A 19620-nucleotide genomic window follows, 5' to 3' on the forward strand; every position below is an offset into this window, starting at 1 on the left:
ACAATATCTGTCCTGAGATCAGGGTGATGCCGTGGCTAAGGTTGTCATCTTACTGTTCTGGAGGTTCTGGAGTTAAACAGTCTTTGGGCTTTTCTGGCAGAAATCCTGCACTGTTAGCAGCTTCTAAAACCTTTCACTACACAGCAAACACTAAAAGCTTTGATCTTATCGATGTAGAAGAAACAATGTCAGTTTACCACCAGCATCATCCTTTACTCTCCAAGAGCTGTCTACCCATGTGGAGTCGGACTTCAGTGCACATTCTCAATTTGTGGTTTCTTTCCCAAAGTTGGCGCTGGTGCCTCAGGACTTCTTTGCTGTTTCATTCAGCAGAGCACCTATTCCTCCATATCTAAGTGTTCAGCAGCATTTCCCTTGCCATTAATGTTGGAGCCTGGAGCCTGTGCAGAATGGACACTATACTGACTTACTACTATCTTTTAAATATATCTCTTCAACACAATACATGGCCATTATTTTTGGCAGTCTCTTAATTTTAGTTAAGTTTAGAAATGTTTGTGGGGAGGAAGTTAAAACACCTTATTGGAGACAAAGGATCAGTTGAGAGGCAAGTCCCACTGTAAGATCAATAAGAAGTCTGTTGAATTCTGAATCATGCAAAGCTACTCTAGTAGAGGGTAGAATTAAAATATGGAGTTATAAATGAACATAAAAGGCCACAAAAGAAAAGATCATGAGTCCTTGAGAACTTTTAATCTCACAGAAAACATTTCGATTCACATATTATGATGTTACTTTTCACAATACAAACAACAAAACAAGAATCTCCTCCAGTCTGTGATGGACAGTCGAAGGACACCAAAGCTCACACACACACACACAGACAGACACAGTTCCACCTTCTGTGATTTCATATACATATATATTTTATTTTAATAATAAATTATGTACAGTTTTGTTGGAGTGACAGAGATGTGAAGCAACAACAGGAGAAACAGAGGGAGGTTGTGATCCGTCAGAGATGCTCTTTTCTTGGGTTTAGAGGACAGGGGGAAGAGGCACATGTCGGCCCCTCCAGGTGCATTCTGGGATGTACCCAGAGGGAATGTCCGATGAGGAGGGAGAAGACTCACCACATGTAAGAGTCATCATATCTGTTGAAAGACACAGACAGAGGAAATAATATGCCAGTGAGAGAAGAGTGTAAATTCTTTAAGTTCATGTGACATCTTCAGTTTCTACATTTGAGAATCTTTACCTTGATCTCTGGTCTCTGTTGTTATCGCCACCAAACAGCAGCTCTGCGACCACGTCCTCCTGAGCTGAACGCTTTCCATACCTGAGAATGAAGAAGACATTTTTTTTTATTGTAAATTGCAATTGTGATCATTTTCATGAAGTTAAAGCTCAGTCTTTATGCTTTAATGTTGGCATTATTTTGGAATAATAGACAGTTTGCCTCTGTAAATGTTTCTGTTGTTTAATAATCATTGTTAGTGGAAAGCTTTGCCATTCTCCCCCTCGATTCAGACCATCACAGTGCATTTCCTGTTCTCCAAACGACTACTGATCCAAACACTTCCTAATGCTGCTGCTTCACTCTCCTTTACAAAAACAGATTAGCTTTTATTGTAAATAAGTCACACAAAGTGCAGCTCATTGGTATAGAGTCAAAATAGAAGCAGCACGTATCCCTTATACACTGACCTTTAATCCTTCTATAAGACTGGATCCTAAATTACCCATGATACAACCATGAATGCCACATTCGTGGTTGCTACAGAGGTCTCTATATAATCCATAATAATCCACATTTTTTAACAGATTTTAGAGAACTTAGTTTCAAATATGAAAACACATGCCCTGTCAAAGCTTGATATGAAATGAGATCTGCAGATAAGGTGTTTAGTCTTTTCTCCTGCCTTTTGTGGCACATGATTGCACTTTTCATCTTTCATCACTGCTATATATTATATTATATATATATACACACACACACACACACACACACACACACACACACACTATATATATATATATATATATATATATATATATATATATATATATATATATATATATATATATATTATATTACCTCTATATTATTGTAGGGATTATTTATCTGACATAAGCTAGAATTTAATCTCTAGAGCCACAGGAAAAAATATACAGCTGTTTGTACAGGCTAAAAATCACTGAGGTGGCTGTGGCTCAGGTGGTAGAGAAGATCAGGTACTAAATGGAGGGTTCGTGGCTCGATCCTTGGCTTCCCCAGTCTGCATGCCAAATATCTTGGGCAAGATACTAACCCCAAGTTGCCCTCCAATGCATTCATCGGAGTGTGAATGTGTGTGAATGTTGGTCAGTTTGCACTTGAGTTTAGAAGTGCTTGTATGAGTGGGTGTGAATGAGGTATGTTGTATAGAGCACTTTGAGTACTCCGGGAGAGTAGAAAAGCGCTCTATAAGAATCAGTCCATTTACTCATGACTTAGAAACCATAATAAGTTTAAACTCATTTGGCTACTGATAAAACACACAAGTCTTTGGTTGAGATATACACTGTGTGAACTAATACATTGTGCCACACTGTGTTTTTAGTCCCCTTGCCACCGGTTTATAAAATCAAGCCTGTAGCCATGCAGTTTGCCTTCACAAACAACTAATGAGTCATTCTGCTGTTACTGTGATAGGATGTCACCATTGCAACAAGTCAGCTCATGAAATTTCTTCCCTCATAGTTATTCCACAGTCAACTGTAAGCGGTATCATTGCAAAGTGTATGCATTTAGACATCACAGCACCCATAAGTTAGATTGGAGCTGTCAAATCCTGAGGTGCATAATGTGTAAAAGTCTGAAGTACACCAAAGTACCAACAATCCTCTGACATAAACATCAGCAGAATATATGAGTACTGGGAACTTCATAGCGTCAGTTTTCATGGCCATGCAGCTCCTGTAACTGTTATATGGTATATGTAATATTGTAGGTGGCCCAAAGGTCTCGAGTCACCCCACATTTCTATATATGTGGTCATGAATAAGAGTTCTCCAGGCTTTCTGAAGATATTTCTGAAGTTTTCCTTTGGCCATTGACTGCTTTTCATTCATTTATGTGTAAGTGAATGTTTACAGAGTTTTTTGTTTCTTTCTTTCTTGTCTTGTGAAGACAGTCAACACTGACCTATCAATGATTCAAGGATGATTCAAGGCACATAATTCAAGGATTGGACTAGTTTTGTCAACTTATCAAAAAACAGTTTAAATGGTATCTTTAGGTACTTTGTTACTAGCATTCTGTTGCATAAACATATATGTTTCCATTTCTTTAGTTGAATCTATGAAAAATGCCAAAGATAACATTGTTTCACCAATAGCTGCACCAAAAAAGCGATTCCGAAAGAGCTATTAACTGAAACCTGGATATAATGTGCCCCACATGCTTAAAAAGTCTTTGGAAACTGGACAAATGAAGGAGAAAAAAACAAAGCAGTGACAGGCCTAAAAAAATACAGACAGCTAAACATGAAAGTGTGCTTTCATGATCTTAAGAAACAGAAAAACATCCAACGAAGACCTGCGAGATGCATGATCCATCTACTGTTTGCTGAAGCATTAGAAATGGTCTCAATGAAACGGCTGTCAGGAAACCATGCTTAAGGAAGGGAAATGGGGACAAAGGTAGCCCAAATTATCAACCAGTGCCAGTAGATCTTCCAGAGTGATTAATCAAATTCGAAAGTTCTGTATGAGTATGCACAGAGGAGCTCACGAGAGGTAAAACAGTGAATGTCTACAGCATTCTGTGTTATAGAATAAAGTTGGCCATACCAAATTTTGACTTTCAAGCTTGTTAAAATTTAGCTTTATACACAGCATTCCAATGTATATATGTACACATTTTAATAAAACACAGCACCTATTTTCCATTTGTGTAGAAAAATACTTTTTAAAAATGAGTAGTCAAGACTTTTGCACAGCTTGACACCATTGTCTTTATGATAACACGGTTTCAAATGTCTGTCTCTAAATTTTCTCTTCCATGGTGCTTTTGAAAGTTTGCTTTGTGATTTTCTTCACCGCTTACAGTTTAGAGTTTATTCTTGGTCAACCTTACAATTTCCTGTTTTATTTTGAAAGTTAATTCCTTTTTTTCCTCACCCTTGTTAGTGTTTGATTCATTTTGCTGGGGTTTCTTATCCTGTTCCCTGGTGTGTATTAAGTGTCTGTTCCCTAAGACTTTGTTAGGTTGTTTGTATCTTGTTTGCTTTTGTTGGTACTATATTTTATATATTATATTAGTTATGCTGCAATAGGTGTAGGCTGCCAGGAGATTCCCATGATGCATTGAGTTTTTCCTTTCCAGTCACCTTTCTCACTCACTATGTGTTAATAGACCTCTCTGCATTGAATCATATCTGTTATTAATCTCTGTCTCTCTTCCACAGCATGTCTTTATCCTGTTTTCCTTCTCTCACCCCAACCGGTCGCAGCAGATGGCCCCGCACCTCCCTGAGCCTGGTTCTGCTGGAGGTTTCTTCCTGTTAAAAGGGAGTTTTTCCTTCCCACTGTCGCCAAAGTGCTTGCTCATAGGGGGTCATATGATTGTTGGGTTTTTCTCTGTATGTATTATTGTAGGATCTACTGTACAATATAAAGCGCCTTGAGGCGACTTTTGTTGTGATCTGGTGCTGTATAAATAAAATTGAATTGAATTGAATTGAGATGTGCTTGTCATGCCGTTACTTTAAACACTTTGTGTTAATCAGTTTTTTGTTGTTATTTTTATAGTTTTTGTCTGTGATTATGTCCTTCCTTTCAAAATAATCAGCAGTGTGCAGCATCCTGATTCAAACCAGTGACCACATTTATTCCTCTCACAACAAACACGTCACTTTTGGGGTTTTGGTTCTGGTGCGTCACACTTGTCTGTCAGTCTGTCACCTGTCTTCTCTTACCTCTACCTTTCCAAGCTGTTCCCTTTTGTTTGCTGCTAATGCTTTAATGTCACAGTCAGATTCAAATTCAAGAGTGTGCGTTTGTTTTAATGTGTGTACGAGGCTGTCATTTCCAAGTCTGGCTGGGTTTTTATCATTCCCTTGATGAGAAACCAGGGTTCCAAGAGAGCCTGCAAATGTAAAATCACAGAGCCGTTTAACTGAAAATTTTCTTGGTAATGTGTGTGTGTGTTTATGTGTGTGAAACAATCATCTCAGGTCCCGCAGAGCGGGATGCAGTTCTTCTGTTTTCCCATCAAACATCTGTTCCACCTCCCCTATGACCTCAGCACCCAATCTTATGCTCCGTTACTTCCTCAGTGTGTGCTTCGCTGCAGGTAAGCAATCAAGAAGCGCACACATACTGTTTCAGCTGTCACACAGCTGGCGACATATCAGGATATAAAATGTTTTCCCCGCTGATAATGGTGTGCCTGTGCACATATCTCTCACAGTCACCCTGGTTGATACCTCAATCTTCCTACCAATCTACCAATATTTTTTTCTTTAGCCTTATTGTGTCCTTTTGTGTCTTCTTCTCCCCAGTGGTGAAAGAAATGCTCGGATTTCTTACTTAAGAAAATGTAACAATATTATACTTTCAACACTTTCCGTTAGTGCTGCACTGAAATGATTAAGCGGGCTCACAGGGGACCGCCTGACCATTGATGTTCTATTCCTACAATTGTGGGACCTTAATTTAAATCTAAAGCACCTTTAGACAACTGCTGTTGTGAACTGATACTAGCCATATAAAGCTGAACTGAATTCAGATATGTTAAAATCAGAAACAGATGCTGAGAACTGGGCAATACAGAAACTGTTTTTGCATGACTGTCTCTTTATTTTACCGTTAGATTATTTGGAGGTTTGTTGAACTGCTCTGCATTGGCTATAATTTCTAATTGTCTAATGCTGTTTTTAAGGATTGAGTGTTCTTTTGAATTAATTTTTAATTGATCAGTTGTATGGATATTTGTAAAAAAAAAAAAAGAAAAAAAAAAGAAAAGACAACTGGGAGAAATTAAAAGTCATCAGAATTAAAATCCATCTTCTTTAACATCTTCACAGTCCTTCATGTGTTAAAACAGCTTTCTGTGAAATGTTTGAGCCAGTTAGGGATGAATGTGTCTTTGTTATTTTGTTATTTTTGATGTATTTGTGCATAATTGTGCCTATAATTTGGAGTAGTAAGAAATGCCATTTACACTGACAAGGGTGCTACATGTGATGGTAACTGATAAGTGCAATATTTAAATATAAACATTGTCACAATATAGCTGATGATATAATAACTATGCAGATTTTACTTTTGTTTTCTTTTGTTCATTTGTGGTTACACCTCATAGATCTATCAGTTGTATCTAGTGTGTCTAAACCTGACAAACACCCACACCCACTGTGAAAACCATAATGTGCACCTCTCTAGTGAAATGCAAAAACTTTCTATAGCACTGGATGTATTTAAATACCAATGGCCTATTTGACTTTCATGAATAAGAACCAATAGCTCACGAGTGTGACTGTTTCAAATGATGAAACACCCTCTGACAATTCCATACTGGTGATCTTTATACCTGAGAGCAGCAGGCTTTAGCTCGGGCCCTGCTAACTGAATTTGGGCTTCTTTCTTGGGTCGGTCTGTGCCGATTTTATTGCTCTGGTCCCGTTCATTTGGAGGCCTGGAGGTTTCGGAGAGTGGACAGTAATCTAATCTAGGGAGCTGTCATTGTGTGAAGTGTTGGGGAGGAAGAGGGTGTACATCACACATTGACAGAGCTCCAGGCTTATGTATGAACCAGCTTGCTTTAATGACTCAAGGAAGATAAAATGAAGTCTGGACTAAAGTAAGATCGGCAGGAAAGAAGCAAGAAAAGGCTCAAGTTCCACACTAACACATTTAGCTTAACACCTACAGTTGGCTCAGGGTCATTAATTTTGAGGGGACTTTTCAAGGGCTGTTTATGAGTGATTTAACTCACATACTTTCTTCATGCCCAGCTTCATGTGTTTTTTACTGTTTTTAACAGTAAAAACAATACTTAAAGACTTAGGAAAGGTTATTAGTATGGGACCATTAAATTGTCATATTGGTTCCCTGCCTTGCAGGAAAAGTGAACAAATGAATTAATTCAAGCTTTTTTGTTTTTTCGTTCCACATTTTCAAATATGGCACATGGCCACTATTTCATTGGCGATGAAGCAGATTGTCCTGTATCTTTTTTTTCTTGTTTTTTACCTTGTTAAATTTACCTTGATATCCTTATTGAAATTTAATGCAGGAGATGAAAAATGGTTTCTTTATTTGTCTGGAAATCACCATTTCCCCTCAAGTTCAGTCATTTTCTCATGGTCCCAAATCTAAATGTCATTTGAGGACCACATTCATTTCAAGGCTGTCCTGAAGATCGGTGCCTGTTGGGCACACACTCGTGTATGTGCGTGTGGTCATACCTCTGCCTGGTGATCAGATTGATGTAGTGTCTCAGGGCAGTGTAGTATTTGGCCAGCTCTTCAGGAGGAGCGTCCTCTCCTGGGTTCTCGGGTTTGGGGGGGTAGGCATCAGCCAGTGTTCCCAGACAGACCAGCACACACAGCACTAAGGCCACCAGCACTGTCCAAGGTTTCAGTATCACGACCATCTGTAACAAGGCACATAAATATTACAGAAATCTAACCACTGTTAAAGTTTAATTTCCCATTGATTCATAATGAAAAATGACAAAAAAGAAGGAAATAATAAATAAATCCTACATGAAATCTTACAAATAAATAAATACATTAAAAAAGATGCTTTGAGTCTAATAAAGGCTATTGCCCTTTCCTGTCTAATAACAAAACCTTCGACCCGTACCATAACTCTCCTGAGGGGTGCATTAGGAAGAAAATATCATCTGTTTTCATCTGTAATATCTGCTCAGGCTGATGAGTAAACAGAGGTGTGTGAAGCGGTTAAACAAGTCAATATATAGCTTTAATTTTTTTAGGGCTTTGGGCTGTGATTGATTTTTTGTCAGCCCTTCCCTGAAAGTTGTTGTCTTCTGAAAGAAGATGAAGAAAATGGATTTGTCTCTAGAGGAGGAAACTGATTTCACGCATCTTCAGGGAGGCTGTGGGTTTAATGGAGTTTACAGAAAGGTTTAATTTGCATTAATAATAATAACTAGCATGCTGTTTGAGGAACTGGATTTCCACTGAAGTGTATCAGCTTTATGACGATTATTTCATTATCACATCATACCATTACCAAATCTGCTCCTGCTGTTACAATTATTAATTAAAATCCTGGATTAAAGCCTTTCAACAAAGAGAGAAATCTTGCTGTAACTTCTTGTTGATAACTAAACAGACCTCAAAGTATTTTTTTTACAACAACATACTATAAATCTGCGTATGTCTGGATTAACAGCCAGATAAAGTAACTGCATGTCCATTTTCCCCAGAAGTCACTGGTTTGCTCCATATCAGGTGTGCACAGATTAAAAAACTGCAAACTCGTAAATTTGCACCACTAACATAAAGCATTAAAAAAAACAAAAACCTCTGTCCTCTGTCTGGCTGTGGAGTCTGTGGCGGAAATGTCCAGAGGCTGTTAAAAATGGCAGTAAGGAGCTTACTTATCACATGCATCAGTTTGGCCATTTCACAGTTTAATTTGTTTCACAATTAATTGAATAAAACAAAAGATCTAAATTGTATATTTCTTTTTTTAGTTTTTCCATTCAGACTTACAGAAAACCATGAAACTAACAGACGCTCACGTCTGACAAGCTACACCAGCTGCTTCAGGATTTACCTTCTGGGTGTTTTGGTTTATATACTGTGTCACAGTCAGCAGGGGATCACACACTCACACTATATAATCAGGCCAGATAATACTAATGAACTAGCAGTCTACAATCTAATTGTCTAAACTTTAAAACTCTGTATCTAAATCTTGTCTAACCAACAACTAAAAAACAAAAAAAGGACGCCAATATTTTGTGAAATCATTAAAATAAAATATTATTGCAGCATTTCATTTGTATATTTATTTGCGTTTTGCGACGTTTTGCACATTTTCCTTTTGCAGCAGTAAATCTCCACCAACACTCATGGTAGAATAACTGTATTATGTGAATGTGGCCTTCACCTACTATGTTGCTGGAGTGTGAACCTCTCCAGAACGTTTCCTATTCTGGGTGCATAGTGGGAGCAGGTGAAGCTGTGCCAGAAACCTCTGCTCTCTACCCCTACTTGCACCCTGCAGCCCGGCTATTTATTTATTTGCTTATTTGCCGTATTTTCCCGTCCTTTTCTAAATAATTGCATGGGGTGAATTATAGATTCAAGTCGGAGTTGCTTCAATAAATAGGGCGACTGTGGCTCAGGGGGTTGGGAAGGGCACCTGTAACCGGAAGGTCGCCGGTTCGATTCCTGGTCGTTGTGTCCTTGGGCAAGACACTTTACCCTACCGCCTACTGGTGTTGGCCAGAGGGGCCGATGGTGCGATATGGCAGCCTCGCTTCTGTCAGTCTGCCCCAGGGCAGCTGTGGCTACAACCGTAGCTTGCCTCCACCAGTGCGTGAATGAATAATGTCATTGTAAAGCGCTTTGGGTGCCTTGAAAAGCGCTATATAAATCCAGTGCAATATTAATAAATAAATAAGAAAAACTTGTATCCTCCTTTTATGTATTTATTTATTTGAAATATATAAAATATTATTTTTCAAAATCAGCAACTGAGGCTACTAGATTTTGTTCCAAGTCCTTTCCCTTCCTTCAGCAGGTCTTATAAAGCTGATCTTCAGAATTTAGAGCAGATCTGATCAAGTTCAGCTACAGTGACCTTTGCGCACCTTTCTGCTGTAATCGGTTATATTGAAATTCTGCTTTTAAAAAAATACTTTTTATACGAAACAGATGTGGATCCTGAGGCAAAGCGATGGCATGTGTTGTGCGGTAAAACTAGGCTGAGCTGTCCGTGGCACTGAACGCGCTCCAAACGTCACCTCAGCCAAGCTACTGGACACCAATTAACACTTAAAGGCAAGCCAGCAGAAGAAGCCTTTTATTTTAAGTACGTTTTGCTCAGTAAAGTTGCGATTATTTTGATTTATTTATTTGTTTACTGGTATCAACAAATCAACAAATTCCTATTGGAGTCAAAGAAAGTTAAAGCACGGGTTGTGTGAGAAGTGTGGAGACTTACTTTGAGAAGACTTTGGAGGTTACAGGTAGACGTGGCAGCCACAGGTGGTCTCTCGCAGCAGCAGAGGGTTTACTCTCTCTCCTCCTCGGTGTCTTGTTTTCACTCTGCAGGTCGCTGTACCTTGGTTCCAAACTCCGACAGAGGTTATTTATACAGTTTAGCAGCAGCGGAGAAGGGAGGGGTTACACCGCGTGTGTGTGTGAGGGAGACGGGTGGGTGTAGAGGCCGAATGAGTCAGATAGCGATGGTGATGATGATGATGAGACATTACTAAGGAGCCGGTCACGCAGTCAGTCTTGTGTTTCTGATGACATTTTGGGCCATGACACTCAAAAGCTGCATCAGTGCAAAAAAAAAAAAAAATGTTTAGTGAGTTTCCATCTGTTTACTCAAAGCTCTGCATAACCCAGACTGGGCTTATCTTGCCACCAAAAGTCCTAGCTCAACTATCCTGTAAAGCAAGCCTGTTACATTCGATAAGTATCTCACGAGAAATCAGTCAAATATGATCCAACATGTCCAAATGGAAACCAGTAGTTGTCCAAACAAAGTGATTCATTCTTGTTGGCTGAGGTTTCAGTGTGTTCGGGGCAGCAGTGAATCAATTCTGGGTTATGGAATACTTATTTACAGTCAAACTGAAATATTTGTGTTTTGGCTGATATGTGGAGATTAACAACGTGCACACCACTGTGTCTGAAGTTTAGCTAAAAGCGTTTATTGTGTTTCGTTGCATGTCAGTCTGTTCGGAATGCTTTCACTCTGTGAGCCAAACTGTTGCGATTTCTGCCACCAGGCGGAGCCACGTGAGCAACCGTGAGGCTGACAGACAGACAGACAGACAAAAAGCCATTTCACCGTAAAGTAGTTGTGCCAGCGTCAATAAAGAAGCGTGATGACGCAGGTTCCCAGTAGTCCAAAGCTGTGACGTATGAGCACCTGAACAATATGGCTTTACGTGTTATGCATACCCACAGCCCTCTCCCCCATCTTATTCACTCCCCTGTGAATTTTTCCCGTTTTATTGATGAAATCCGTGTTTTGCTGCAGGCCTGAGTTGCTGCTTTGTTTTCTTTCCTGGTTGAAGACCTGCCGAGGCTTCATCTTTACATCTGACATGTTTACATATAGTTCATTAAACAGTTTATCATTGTCTCCTCACTGGTCAATCCATCATTTCTGTACCTTTTTAACATTTGAATTCATTTATTTGAGACCGTTGCAATAACCATTGAGAGGCAAAAACAAAAAGAAATATTCAAACATGGAATAAGCTGCACAGGCAGTAGTGAGGTTAGGCCTTCACCAGTGTAGTTTGAAGATTTAGATTAGAAAGAAATTCTCTGTAGCAGATTTTAGTAGAATGCTAGAGGCATTTTATTTCTGTGTAAAACAGGTGAAGTTCACAGTCACCTGTCTCATTTCACTGCACGTGTTGTGAAATATGCTTAAATATTCTTATAGATGTGTATTAAATCTCTTAATATCCAACAAGTGATAACAAGCATTCTGGCTTAGAGGTTTCTATTTCTAACAACAAAGCACAAAAACATTTAACAGAAAAACTGTAATGACAAACACAATGCATGAGCCTTCAGTTTGTTTTGTTACCTGTGGCTAATTCAGTGAAACCGTCTATTTAAAGAAAAAAAAAAAGTACTTTTTCCCCAGACAATTAATTTGAGTGTTGAATCAACAGAGGTAAAATTATGGAACACGCTTTATATTTACACACATACATTCACAAAAGCCACATATGGAAAAATTCAGGGATCAGTATCTTGCCTGCACTTTAGCAGGCAGACCGAAGCAGCCAAGAATTGAACAACCAAACATCTAATGAGTAAATGACCTGCTCTACCTCCTGATCCACAGCCACCCAAGGTAACGGCTATAGGTGGTATTTCTGCCATTTGCAGAATGTGACACATAATAATCAGTTTAGTTGAGTTATCAATTTTTAGGCCAGATTTACTGACATTGGTGTCACTGATTCTGTGTTTCGTGGTAATACTTTCTCTGTACCATCTGGTTTGGATTGTGGAACTTTTACTGACCAAATGTCAGGATGTTTTGCCAGGTAAAAAAGAAAAAATAATGCCAGAGACTTCAAGGGTTAAATATGGACCTGAAAACTAGATTCAACGGATTTTTCAATAATAGATTTTAGTGAATATTAATAGTAATTTTATAAATTAATTCTCAGTTCTCAGTACAACTGATCAACTTAACTTTTAAGGTAGATACCCAAATAAAAACATTTATATATATTTATATTTTTATAAAGATATTGCTTTGGTCACTCTTATTTCTTTCCTAATATCAGCACAAGCAAATAATGTGCCTTTACCCTCATAATTATTTTATTCTTAAATAAAATGATCTTCTAGTGGAAATGTGGACTAGACTTGTATTTACGTTCTTCCTAACCACTCAAAGTGCTTTAAAAAGGTTTCTATGAGCCTTGTTACTTGTCCAGAACAGAGTGGACTGGATTTACTGAAAGCAAGAGAGGGTTTAAATTTAATAGATAAGCTTGAGTGGAGAACTTCCTCATATGGATCTATAGCACATATTGATCGTCCTCTCTACAGAGCAGTTGGTTTGCAGTCATTATCTTACCAATTAAGAGGCCATGCACATGGGAGTGAAGAGAATTAAGTCAAAAATGTCATGGATGAGACATGGAGTCGGGCTCAAATGCTTGTAGCACTTTCACACGTTGTGGACCTACTGGGCTAAATGAGCTTTCTGACAAGAACATTACCAGCATGCTTAAGAGAGACTTTCAGGCCTGACTGATCCCGCTGGTTGCATCTGTAAAGACAAAGGGGAATATGAAGTAATGTTTAGGAGGGAAAAATGAGCTTTCTTGTCAAGGAAAAGAAAGAGGCAAGTGAAGAAGAAACACTCACTGCATCATGGGAAACCCCCCAGCAACCTATTGCAGCTTTAGGATGGGTTAGTGTCACCTGATCCAGCCTGAACTATATGTTTTAGCAAAAAGCAAAGCTTTTTATCGTGAAAAGTAGAGAAGGTGTCTGTCTCTTAAAACCAAATTGGTACCACAGAAGAGGGGCCTGAAAGCTGAAGGCTCTGAGGGATTTTAAATTTTATTCTTGATTTAACAGAGAACCAGTGAAGAGAAACCACTATGGGAGAAATATGCTCTCTCTTTCCAGTCTGTCAGCATTCTCACTGCAGCATTTTGGGTGTAATTTAAGGCTTTTCAGGGAGTTTTCAGGACATTTGCATAATAATGAATTACAGTGGTCCAACCTAGCATTAATAAATGCCTGAACTAGTTTTTCAGCGTCACTCTGTGACAGGCTAGGGGAGAAATCCAGTCCACAGATTTTTCAATTCAGCAGAGATGGAACTCAAAAGGATTTCCTCTTAAAGACGTTGTCCCACATAGGGAACTGCCAGTAGCTTGTGGTTCAGGATCTTTTGGTGACAATGAAGATTGGGTGGACTAAGATCTTCAAGTTTGTTCACTGATCAGAGCAACTTCATTGTGGAATTTCACTTTTATAAACACCTAATACTTTGAACTTGATTTGTAAAACAACAATGTGCCAAAAAGAGCCTAGATGTAGACTAGCATTGATGAAGGACTCTTGGCTTTGGGTAGAGTTTTTTTCTAATAAGGCTCATTGTGGATAATGTTCCACAGAAATAAAATAAACAACCCACATTTCACATTTTGATATTAAGGAGGATTTCGTGAAAGCAGAGAGATATTACATATTACTGAAATATGTAATATTTCAGTAATATAACTAAATATAACTAATTTGACAGATATCAGTTGTCAGACCCCACCACTTATTTACGCCGTGTGCCTTTTGCGTCTAGCTTGAATTACTCTGTTGAACTCACACTGAGGTAAGATAAATGTAACACAATGCCACTGAAACATAAAGAATGAAAAATGCAATCAAACATTAGTTGTCAGCGCAAAGTATGAATTCCATTAAATCAAATGTAATGAGTCTGCTGCATTATGACACAGCTTTGAAACAATATAATAAATAAATAAAGATGTAACACTTTATGCAGGTTTTTAATTAATTTTAATTTTTTCTTTGCTTGAAGTGAAACAAACGGCTACCTGGAAGGTAAGAAATTAATCTTAAAGTATGTTTGTTTTTTTCTAGGTGTAGGAATTGGAATGTAGTTGATTGTAATGTGCGCCAATTAATTTCTCAGTCACCTCTCAAATATAAATCTCTATATGTGTAAATAAACTTTACACATAAATCAAGCACATTTGTGTTTGGTTTGTAAAAAATCCTTAACAAAATCCTATCAATACTGTGCAGTGTGGAAAAATTGCAAAAAAAACAAGACAAGACGGTGCAACACTAGACAGAACAGGACGATACAGACACAAGACAGTGCAATGGAAATGTGCAAAACACTGAGTATTGTGCAAAAAGTAGCTTGGTGTCTGAAGGTGTGTGTGTGTGAGATACTACAGATAAGTTCTTGGTAGTGACGTATATGAAGGTGTGCGTGTGTGTGTGTCATTCCAGTCACTGAGTGACTGGAACTCATTTCTCCAGCTTACTCGCCCTGTCTCTCTGTTGTCTCTTTATCATTCACACAGAGTCAATGAAAGCTGTATAAACATCTTTGCACTCAACCCTTCTCTGTTCACTGAGCAAACACAGTAGCCAATAGCTTACTCTGTGTGTACTTGATGGAGAATGTAAGTTTGTTTGGGGAAGCTAACATACCTTAGTTCCTTCCACAAATATTACCTGTGATAATGCATTGCTAAAAGGACAAGGCAATTACTGACCACAGAGTGTGTGTGCGCGTGTGTGCAGGTGTCTACCCAGGAGGATATGTTTACACTGCCAGTGACCCTCATCACTAAGTTCCAACTTAATCTAAGAAATGAGACATATGGGAAAAAAGGATAGAAGCTGATTTTATGACAGCATTAAAGACAAAGAATGAAACTGAAATGACCTGGAAAATTACATTGTCCTGAAAGAATGTACAGGCAGACTTCAAGATATTGACACAAACAGAAAGTGCCCATTGTATGGTGGGTGTGATATTGAGCTACCATATAATATCTTTGGCCAGTATTGATTAGCAAGTTAACATTAAAGGTGTGGGGTTAGCTAATCAATCCTAATTGAAGAGTCTATAATGAATATTTTATATTACTAGTGGATTAGAACGATATGTGTGGAGGGGCGTGGTTTGTGGCGCGGCTGCGGGGAAGATGGACACACCTGAGCTCAATCAGCTCATCACGCCTCCCCTATTAAATGTGCTGGGACCTGAGGAGTGTTGTTGTTGTTGTTGTTGTTGTTGTTGTTGTTGTATATGTGTGGCTGGCAGCTGAAGTGCTTTGAGTAGAAAAGCGCTATATAAGAATCAGTCCATTTACCAAAAGCTGCAGCTGAGAGTTGAAGGAGCAGCAACCGGGAATAAAAAGTGCTGAAAGAGTGCAAATATATGATTGTGTCCATCATTCTTGCCACAATATGTTAAAATTCATTCTCTTACAATAACAAGCAGAGTTTGTCACTACTTCTAGAAAACTCCACTTTTCTCTTTACAGTGCTGCAGATTTTTCTCAGCTTACTGCTGTTGTTTACATAGATGGTTGGATACATTTTTTGCCCAACTACACCAGAGCACGGAATAGCTTGTTAAAATTGTACAGGTCTCACTAAAATAAGAAATGTATCCCAGAGCAACAAGCATAAACATAAGGTCCAATAACACAGTCTATGGCAGTGATTAACTTAAAAAAGTGCCTCTAAGTTTAACAGCCAAAGAACATTGTGGGGAGTTTTGTGCTTTGTTGCTGATTATTTCTTCAGTAGACCCAAGTGTTGAGACAATGACGTATGGAAAAAGCAAGAAAGATGCTGAAAGGCAGGAAGCAGACTGACCAAGTTTATTGATAAAATCCAAAGACAAGATAATTTAAAATGTCCAAAGAAAACAAGGACTAATGAAACAATTAAAAGATACAAAAAGACAATAAACAATTTTTTAACATAATAAACAATAAAGACTGGCTGGAGGGGAAATTTTTCTTTTCATAATATTAACTTTGCAAATTAAAAAAAAATACACTTACGGAAAACCAGAGTTTAAATATGATGACACAGAGTTCTGAACAACTTGGAAATGAAAATAGTCTAACATTGGTGTGATCAGGTGCATCATCTTGAGCATAATCACATGATGTTTTCTCTTTTTAACCAGAAGACAAGAGACAGCAAAGACTTAGGGGAAAAACCTCAGCTTACCATCGATGTTAAAACAAATGACACCAGAGGAGTCGTGTGAGTCACAGCGCGTAGACTTAAGTTCCTGACCAACGTCACTGTGTGATCACTTGCGCTGATTCTCACAGCAGAAGATGAGGCAGTCCTTGTAAATCCCGACACAGTGTAGCAATACTTTAATGTGTCTGTCTAGTGAGGCAGCACCTGCTCTACATAAGTCAGTCACAATGCCCTGACATGCAAGCACATACACACATGTTGCTTTCACAAACCTCTAATAGACCCCTGGTGACTAATAATTATAGATCTCTTTAGTCACTTGTAATGCATGTATACGCTTTCATTATTGTTTATTTTGACCTGTATTAACTTAAATTTAATAGTATGGCTCTGTCCTGGGACCATCCTGCCCTTCCATGGATATATGTTAACAAAAAGCATGTGAACTAAGGAAAACCTTTTTCAACAAAAATAATTCTTTGCAAAAAACATGATAGCAGCTTTGCCATCAGAAGACAGTATTGCCTTCTTTTGCAACTGTCTTGACATCATGACTTGATGAAAGTTCGACCAATCATGAAGATTTAAGATTGCAGTTTTGTTCCTGTTTGTTTCAATTATAAATTATTAATGATTTAAAAATGCTAAAATATTCATTGGTTTCACGATGTTTGAAGGTCAACTAGGACATACTACCTGTTTTACCTCAAGTACTTATGACCTTTTACATCTGGTATTCATATGTTTGAAAATGTGTAGTATTACTTTTTTCCAAACAATTTTGATTTTGATTCATCTATCAAGAGAATATCATTCCAAAAGGTCTGGTCTTCAGAATCAGAATCAGTTTTCTAGACCAAGTACATGTACACATATGAGGAATTGCGCTGTGTGAAGCTCCAGAAGCCCTTTCCTTGTATTTTCATTGGCAAACTGTTGTTTTGCTCTAATGTTCTTTTTAAAAGATCTTTCCAACAAATAATATATTCACGCAGTCATTCTGAAATTAGATACATGCACTTCAATGACAGAATTACCTGTTGAAATTGATCAAATTTAGGTTTGTTAACTTCTTTTGACCCTTCGGGTGCTGGTAGCCTTTCGATTTAGAAAACACATTTTTTTGGTCCAATAAAATTTTGTATTTCACATCATTTGGAGCTTTGATTATATACTTCATCAGTTGTAAAACTTGGCAATACAGCTTCACACACTTCTATTCAAGAGGCTTTATTAGTAATTTTACAGGGACCTACTTATTTGTTACCATGACTGTAAGACGCCCTGCTAATCATGTGGGATAACCATATAATGGAAGCTAATGGAAGCATATAAAATCTATTCATAAGGAACAAAAAGCTGAACAAAGAGCATGTCAGTCTGTCTGCGTCAGTGTGCGCATCTGTGTATTTCTGTCTGATTGTATCAATAACAGCCTTCTAAAGGTTAGAATCGCTATAAACGAGGGAGATGAGTGGCAGGAAACATTTAAACAGCACTGATAAAACACGCAGGGCTGCCCATGTTGATGCACATAACTCAGCCCCCCAACACACACACACACACACACACACACACACACACACACACACAAATTGAAATTGAAATTTCCAAATATTTTTTTTCTTTTAAATTTACAGCCTTTTCTAGTGTATCAAGCTAATAGGTGCTACAAATACAGATGTTTTAGGATTGTTGTGAAGCACACACACACAGATAGACACATACAGACACACACAAAGAAACCTACACAGATACAGAATTGCATTTAAAGTGAGTCTGATTGATATTCAGGAGCCTTTCTGTGTTTATTTAAGCCTGTATCTCTGCTCTGTCGAGACGATGACAGGCAGACTTTACTGATAAGCAGCTGTATCAGCACCAGGAACAACGCATCAGTCTAACGCAACTGCTGTGATGAGCTTGTATGTGTGTCTGTTTCACACTTAGGGACAGATTTACTAAGTGGGGCAAACAAGTATGAGGCTGTATTCCCAAAAACACTGATAGAAGTGATGGGAAGTTCTGAGTGTAATCTGCTAACAGTGCAGTAAAGTAAATACAGAAGCAGCCAGTTCACTTTAGATAATGGCCAACATGCTACCAAGAGCAGTGCAGATTAGCAGGTGAAAAATGAACCCACTTGATGACTTTTTCAGCATGACATGTGAGGCAGCAGTTATTCATGACAGTCAATAAATAAAAAATAATTGTTAGATTCAGGCATTAATTGCTTCACATGCGCTCTGTAAATTTCTACATTTTGACAGATATTTCAATGTGGTATATGTAACAGATCTGAAAATAGCAAGCTCTGCATGTGCTTCTGATAACAGGTGCAATTTGCAGTATGTATCATTTATTTAAATACTCTTCAGTGAAACCTTTGCATGTTGTGTTCTCCTAAAATATACGATGAGGCTAGCTGCAAAAACAACAATCTTTCATCTGCAAAATTGATGCTGCACCTCTTTATTAAAGCATGACAGTAGGTTTATGAATTTTCAGCTCAGTTCAGTTTTATTTATATTCCAAATAACAACAACAGCCGCCTCAAAGCACTTTAGATTGTACAGCAAAGATCCTACAATAGCACTAAAAGTCAAAAACAGGTTTGGGGCCAGCACAGTGTGGGCCTTAGCTGCTTGTCTAATTTTAAGTGAATGTGATTGTCTGACGTGTATATGTGCCTCGCACTGCTTCATCCTCTACAAAGCTGTTTCACGGCCATTAGAGTGTATTCAAATTATAAATCTTAATGCTGTGTTGGAAACACTTCTACCTCTTTATTTAATATAACTAAAGATAATATGATCATGGAGAGTAATGAGCTCAAGTTTCATAGCAATCTTATTATGGCCGTTTTGTTTTTCTTCTCACCATGCAGCAAATGTATTTCATTCCGCTGCTAACTTCATCATCTGTTGCTGTTCATTAAAAACATGATACGATCACTATCTCATACCAACTTTTAATATCAACGTCTGAACAATAAGCAACACATTGTCATGATGAAATGAACTATAAAGTATATATAATAAAACCAAAAGAAAGCATTAACTGTTTTTAATACAATACACATTCATTTCACTCAGTCAAGGTTTTCATTAGACGTTAAACTGAAAGAGGTTATTTGTGATTTATTCAAATAGTTGTTTCAAACTTGTGCTTGTTGAAATCTTTAGAAGGGGCCTGTATACATGTA

General features: G+C 38.0%; 1 protein-coding gene across 1 annotated transcript; it reads right to left on the reverse strand.

Moving 5' to 3' along the window:
* Window positions 1-694: 694 nt before the first annotated feature.
* Window positions 695-10306, reverse strand: pyya (peptide YYa). The gene is made up of 4 exons (XM_003446396.5): window positions 10153-10306; window positions 7416-7603; window positions 1220-1300; window positions 695-1115 (listed from the first exon to the last, which is right to left on the reverse strand). The coding sequence occupies exons 2-4, from the start codon at window positions 7601-7603 to the stop codon at window positions 1091-1093; spliced, it is 294 nt and encodes a 97-aa protein (XP_003446444.1). The 5' UTR covers window positions 10153-10306; the 3' UTR covers window positions 695-1090.
* Between the last annotated feature and the right edge of the window lie 9314 nt (window positions 10307-19620).

This window comes from Oreochromis niloticus, linkage group LG4 (genome assembly GCF_001858045.2).
Source record: "Oreochromis niloticus isolate F11D_XX linkage group LG4, O_niloticus_UMD_NMBU, whole genome shotgun sequence".
Taxonomy (NCBI): Eukaryota; Metazoa; Chordata; class Actinopteri; order Cichliformes; family Cichlidae; genus Oreochromis; species Oreochromis niloticus.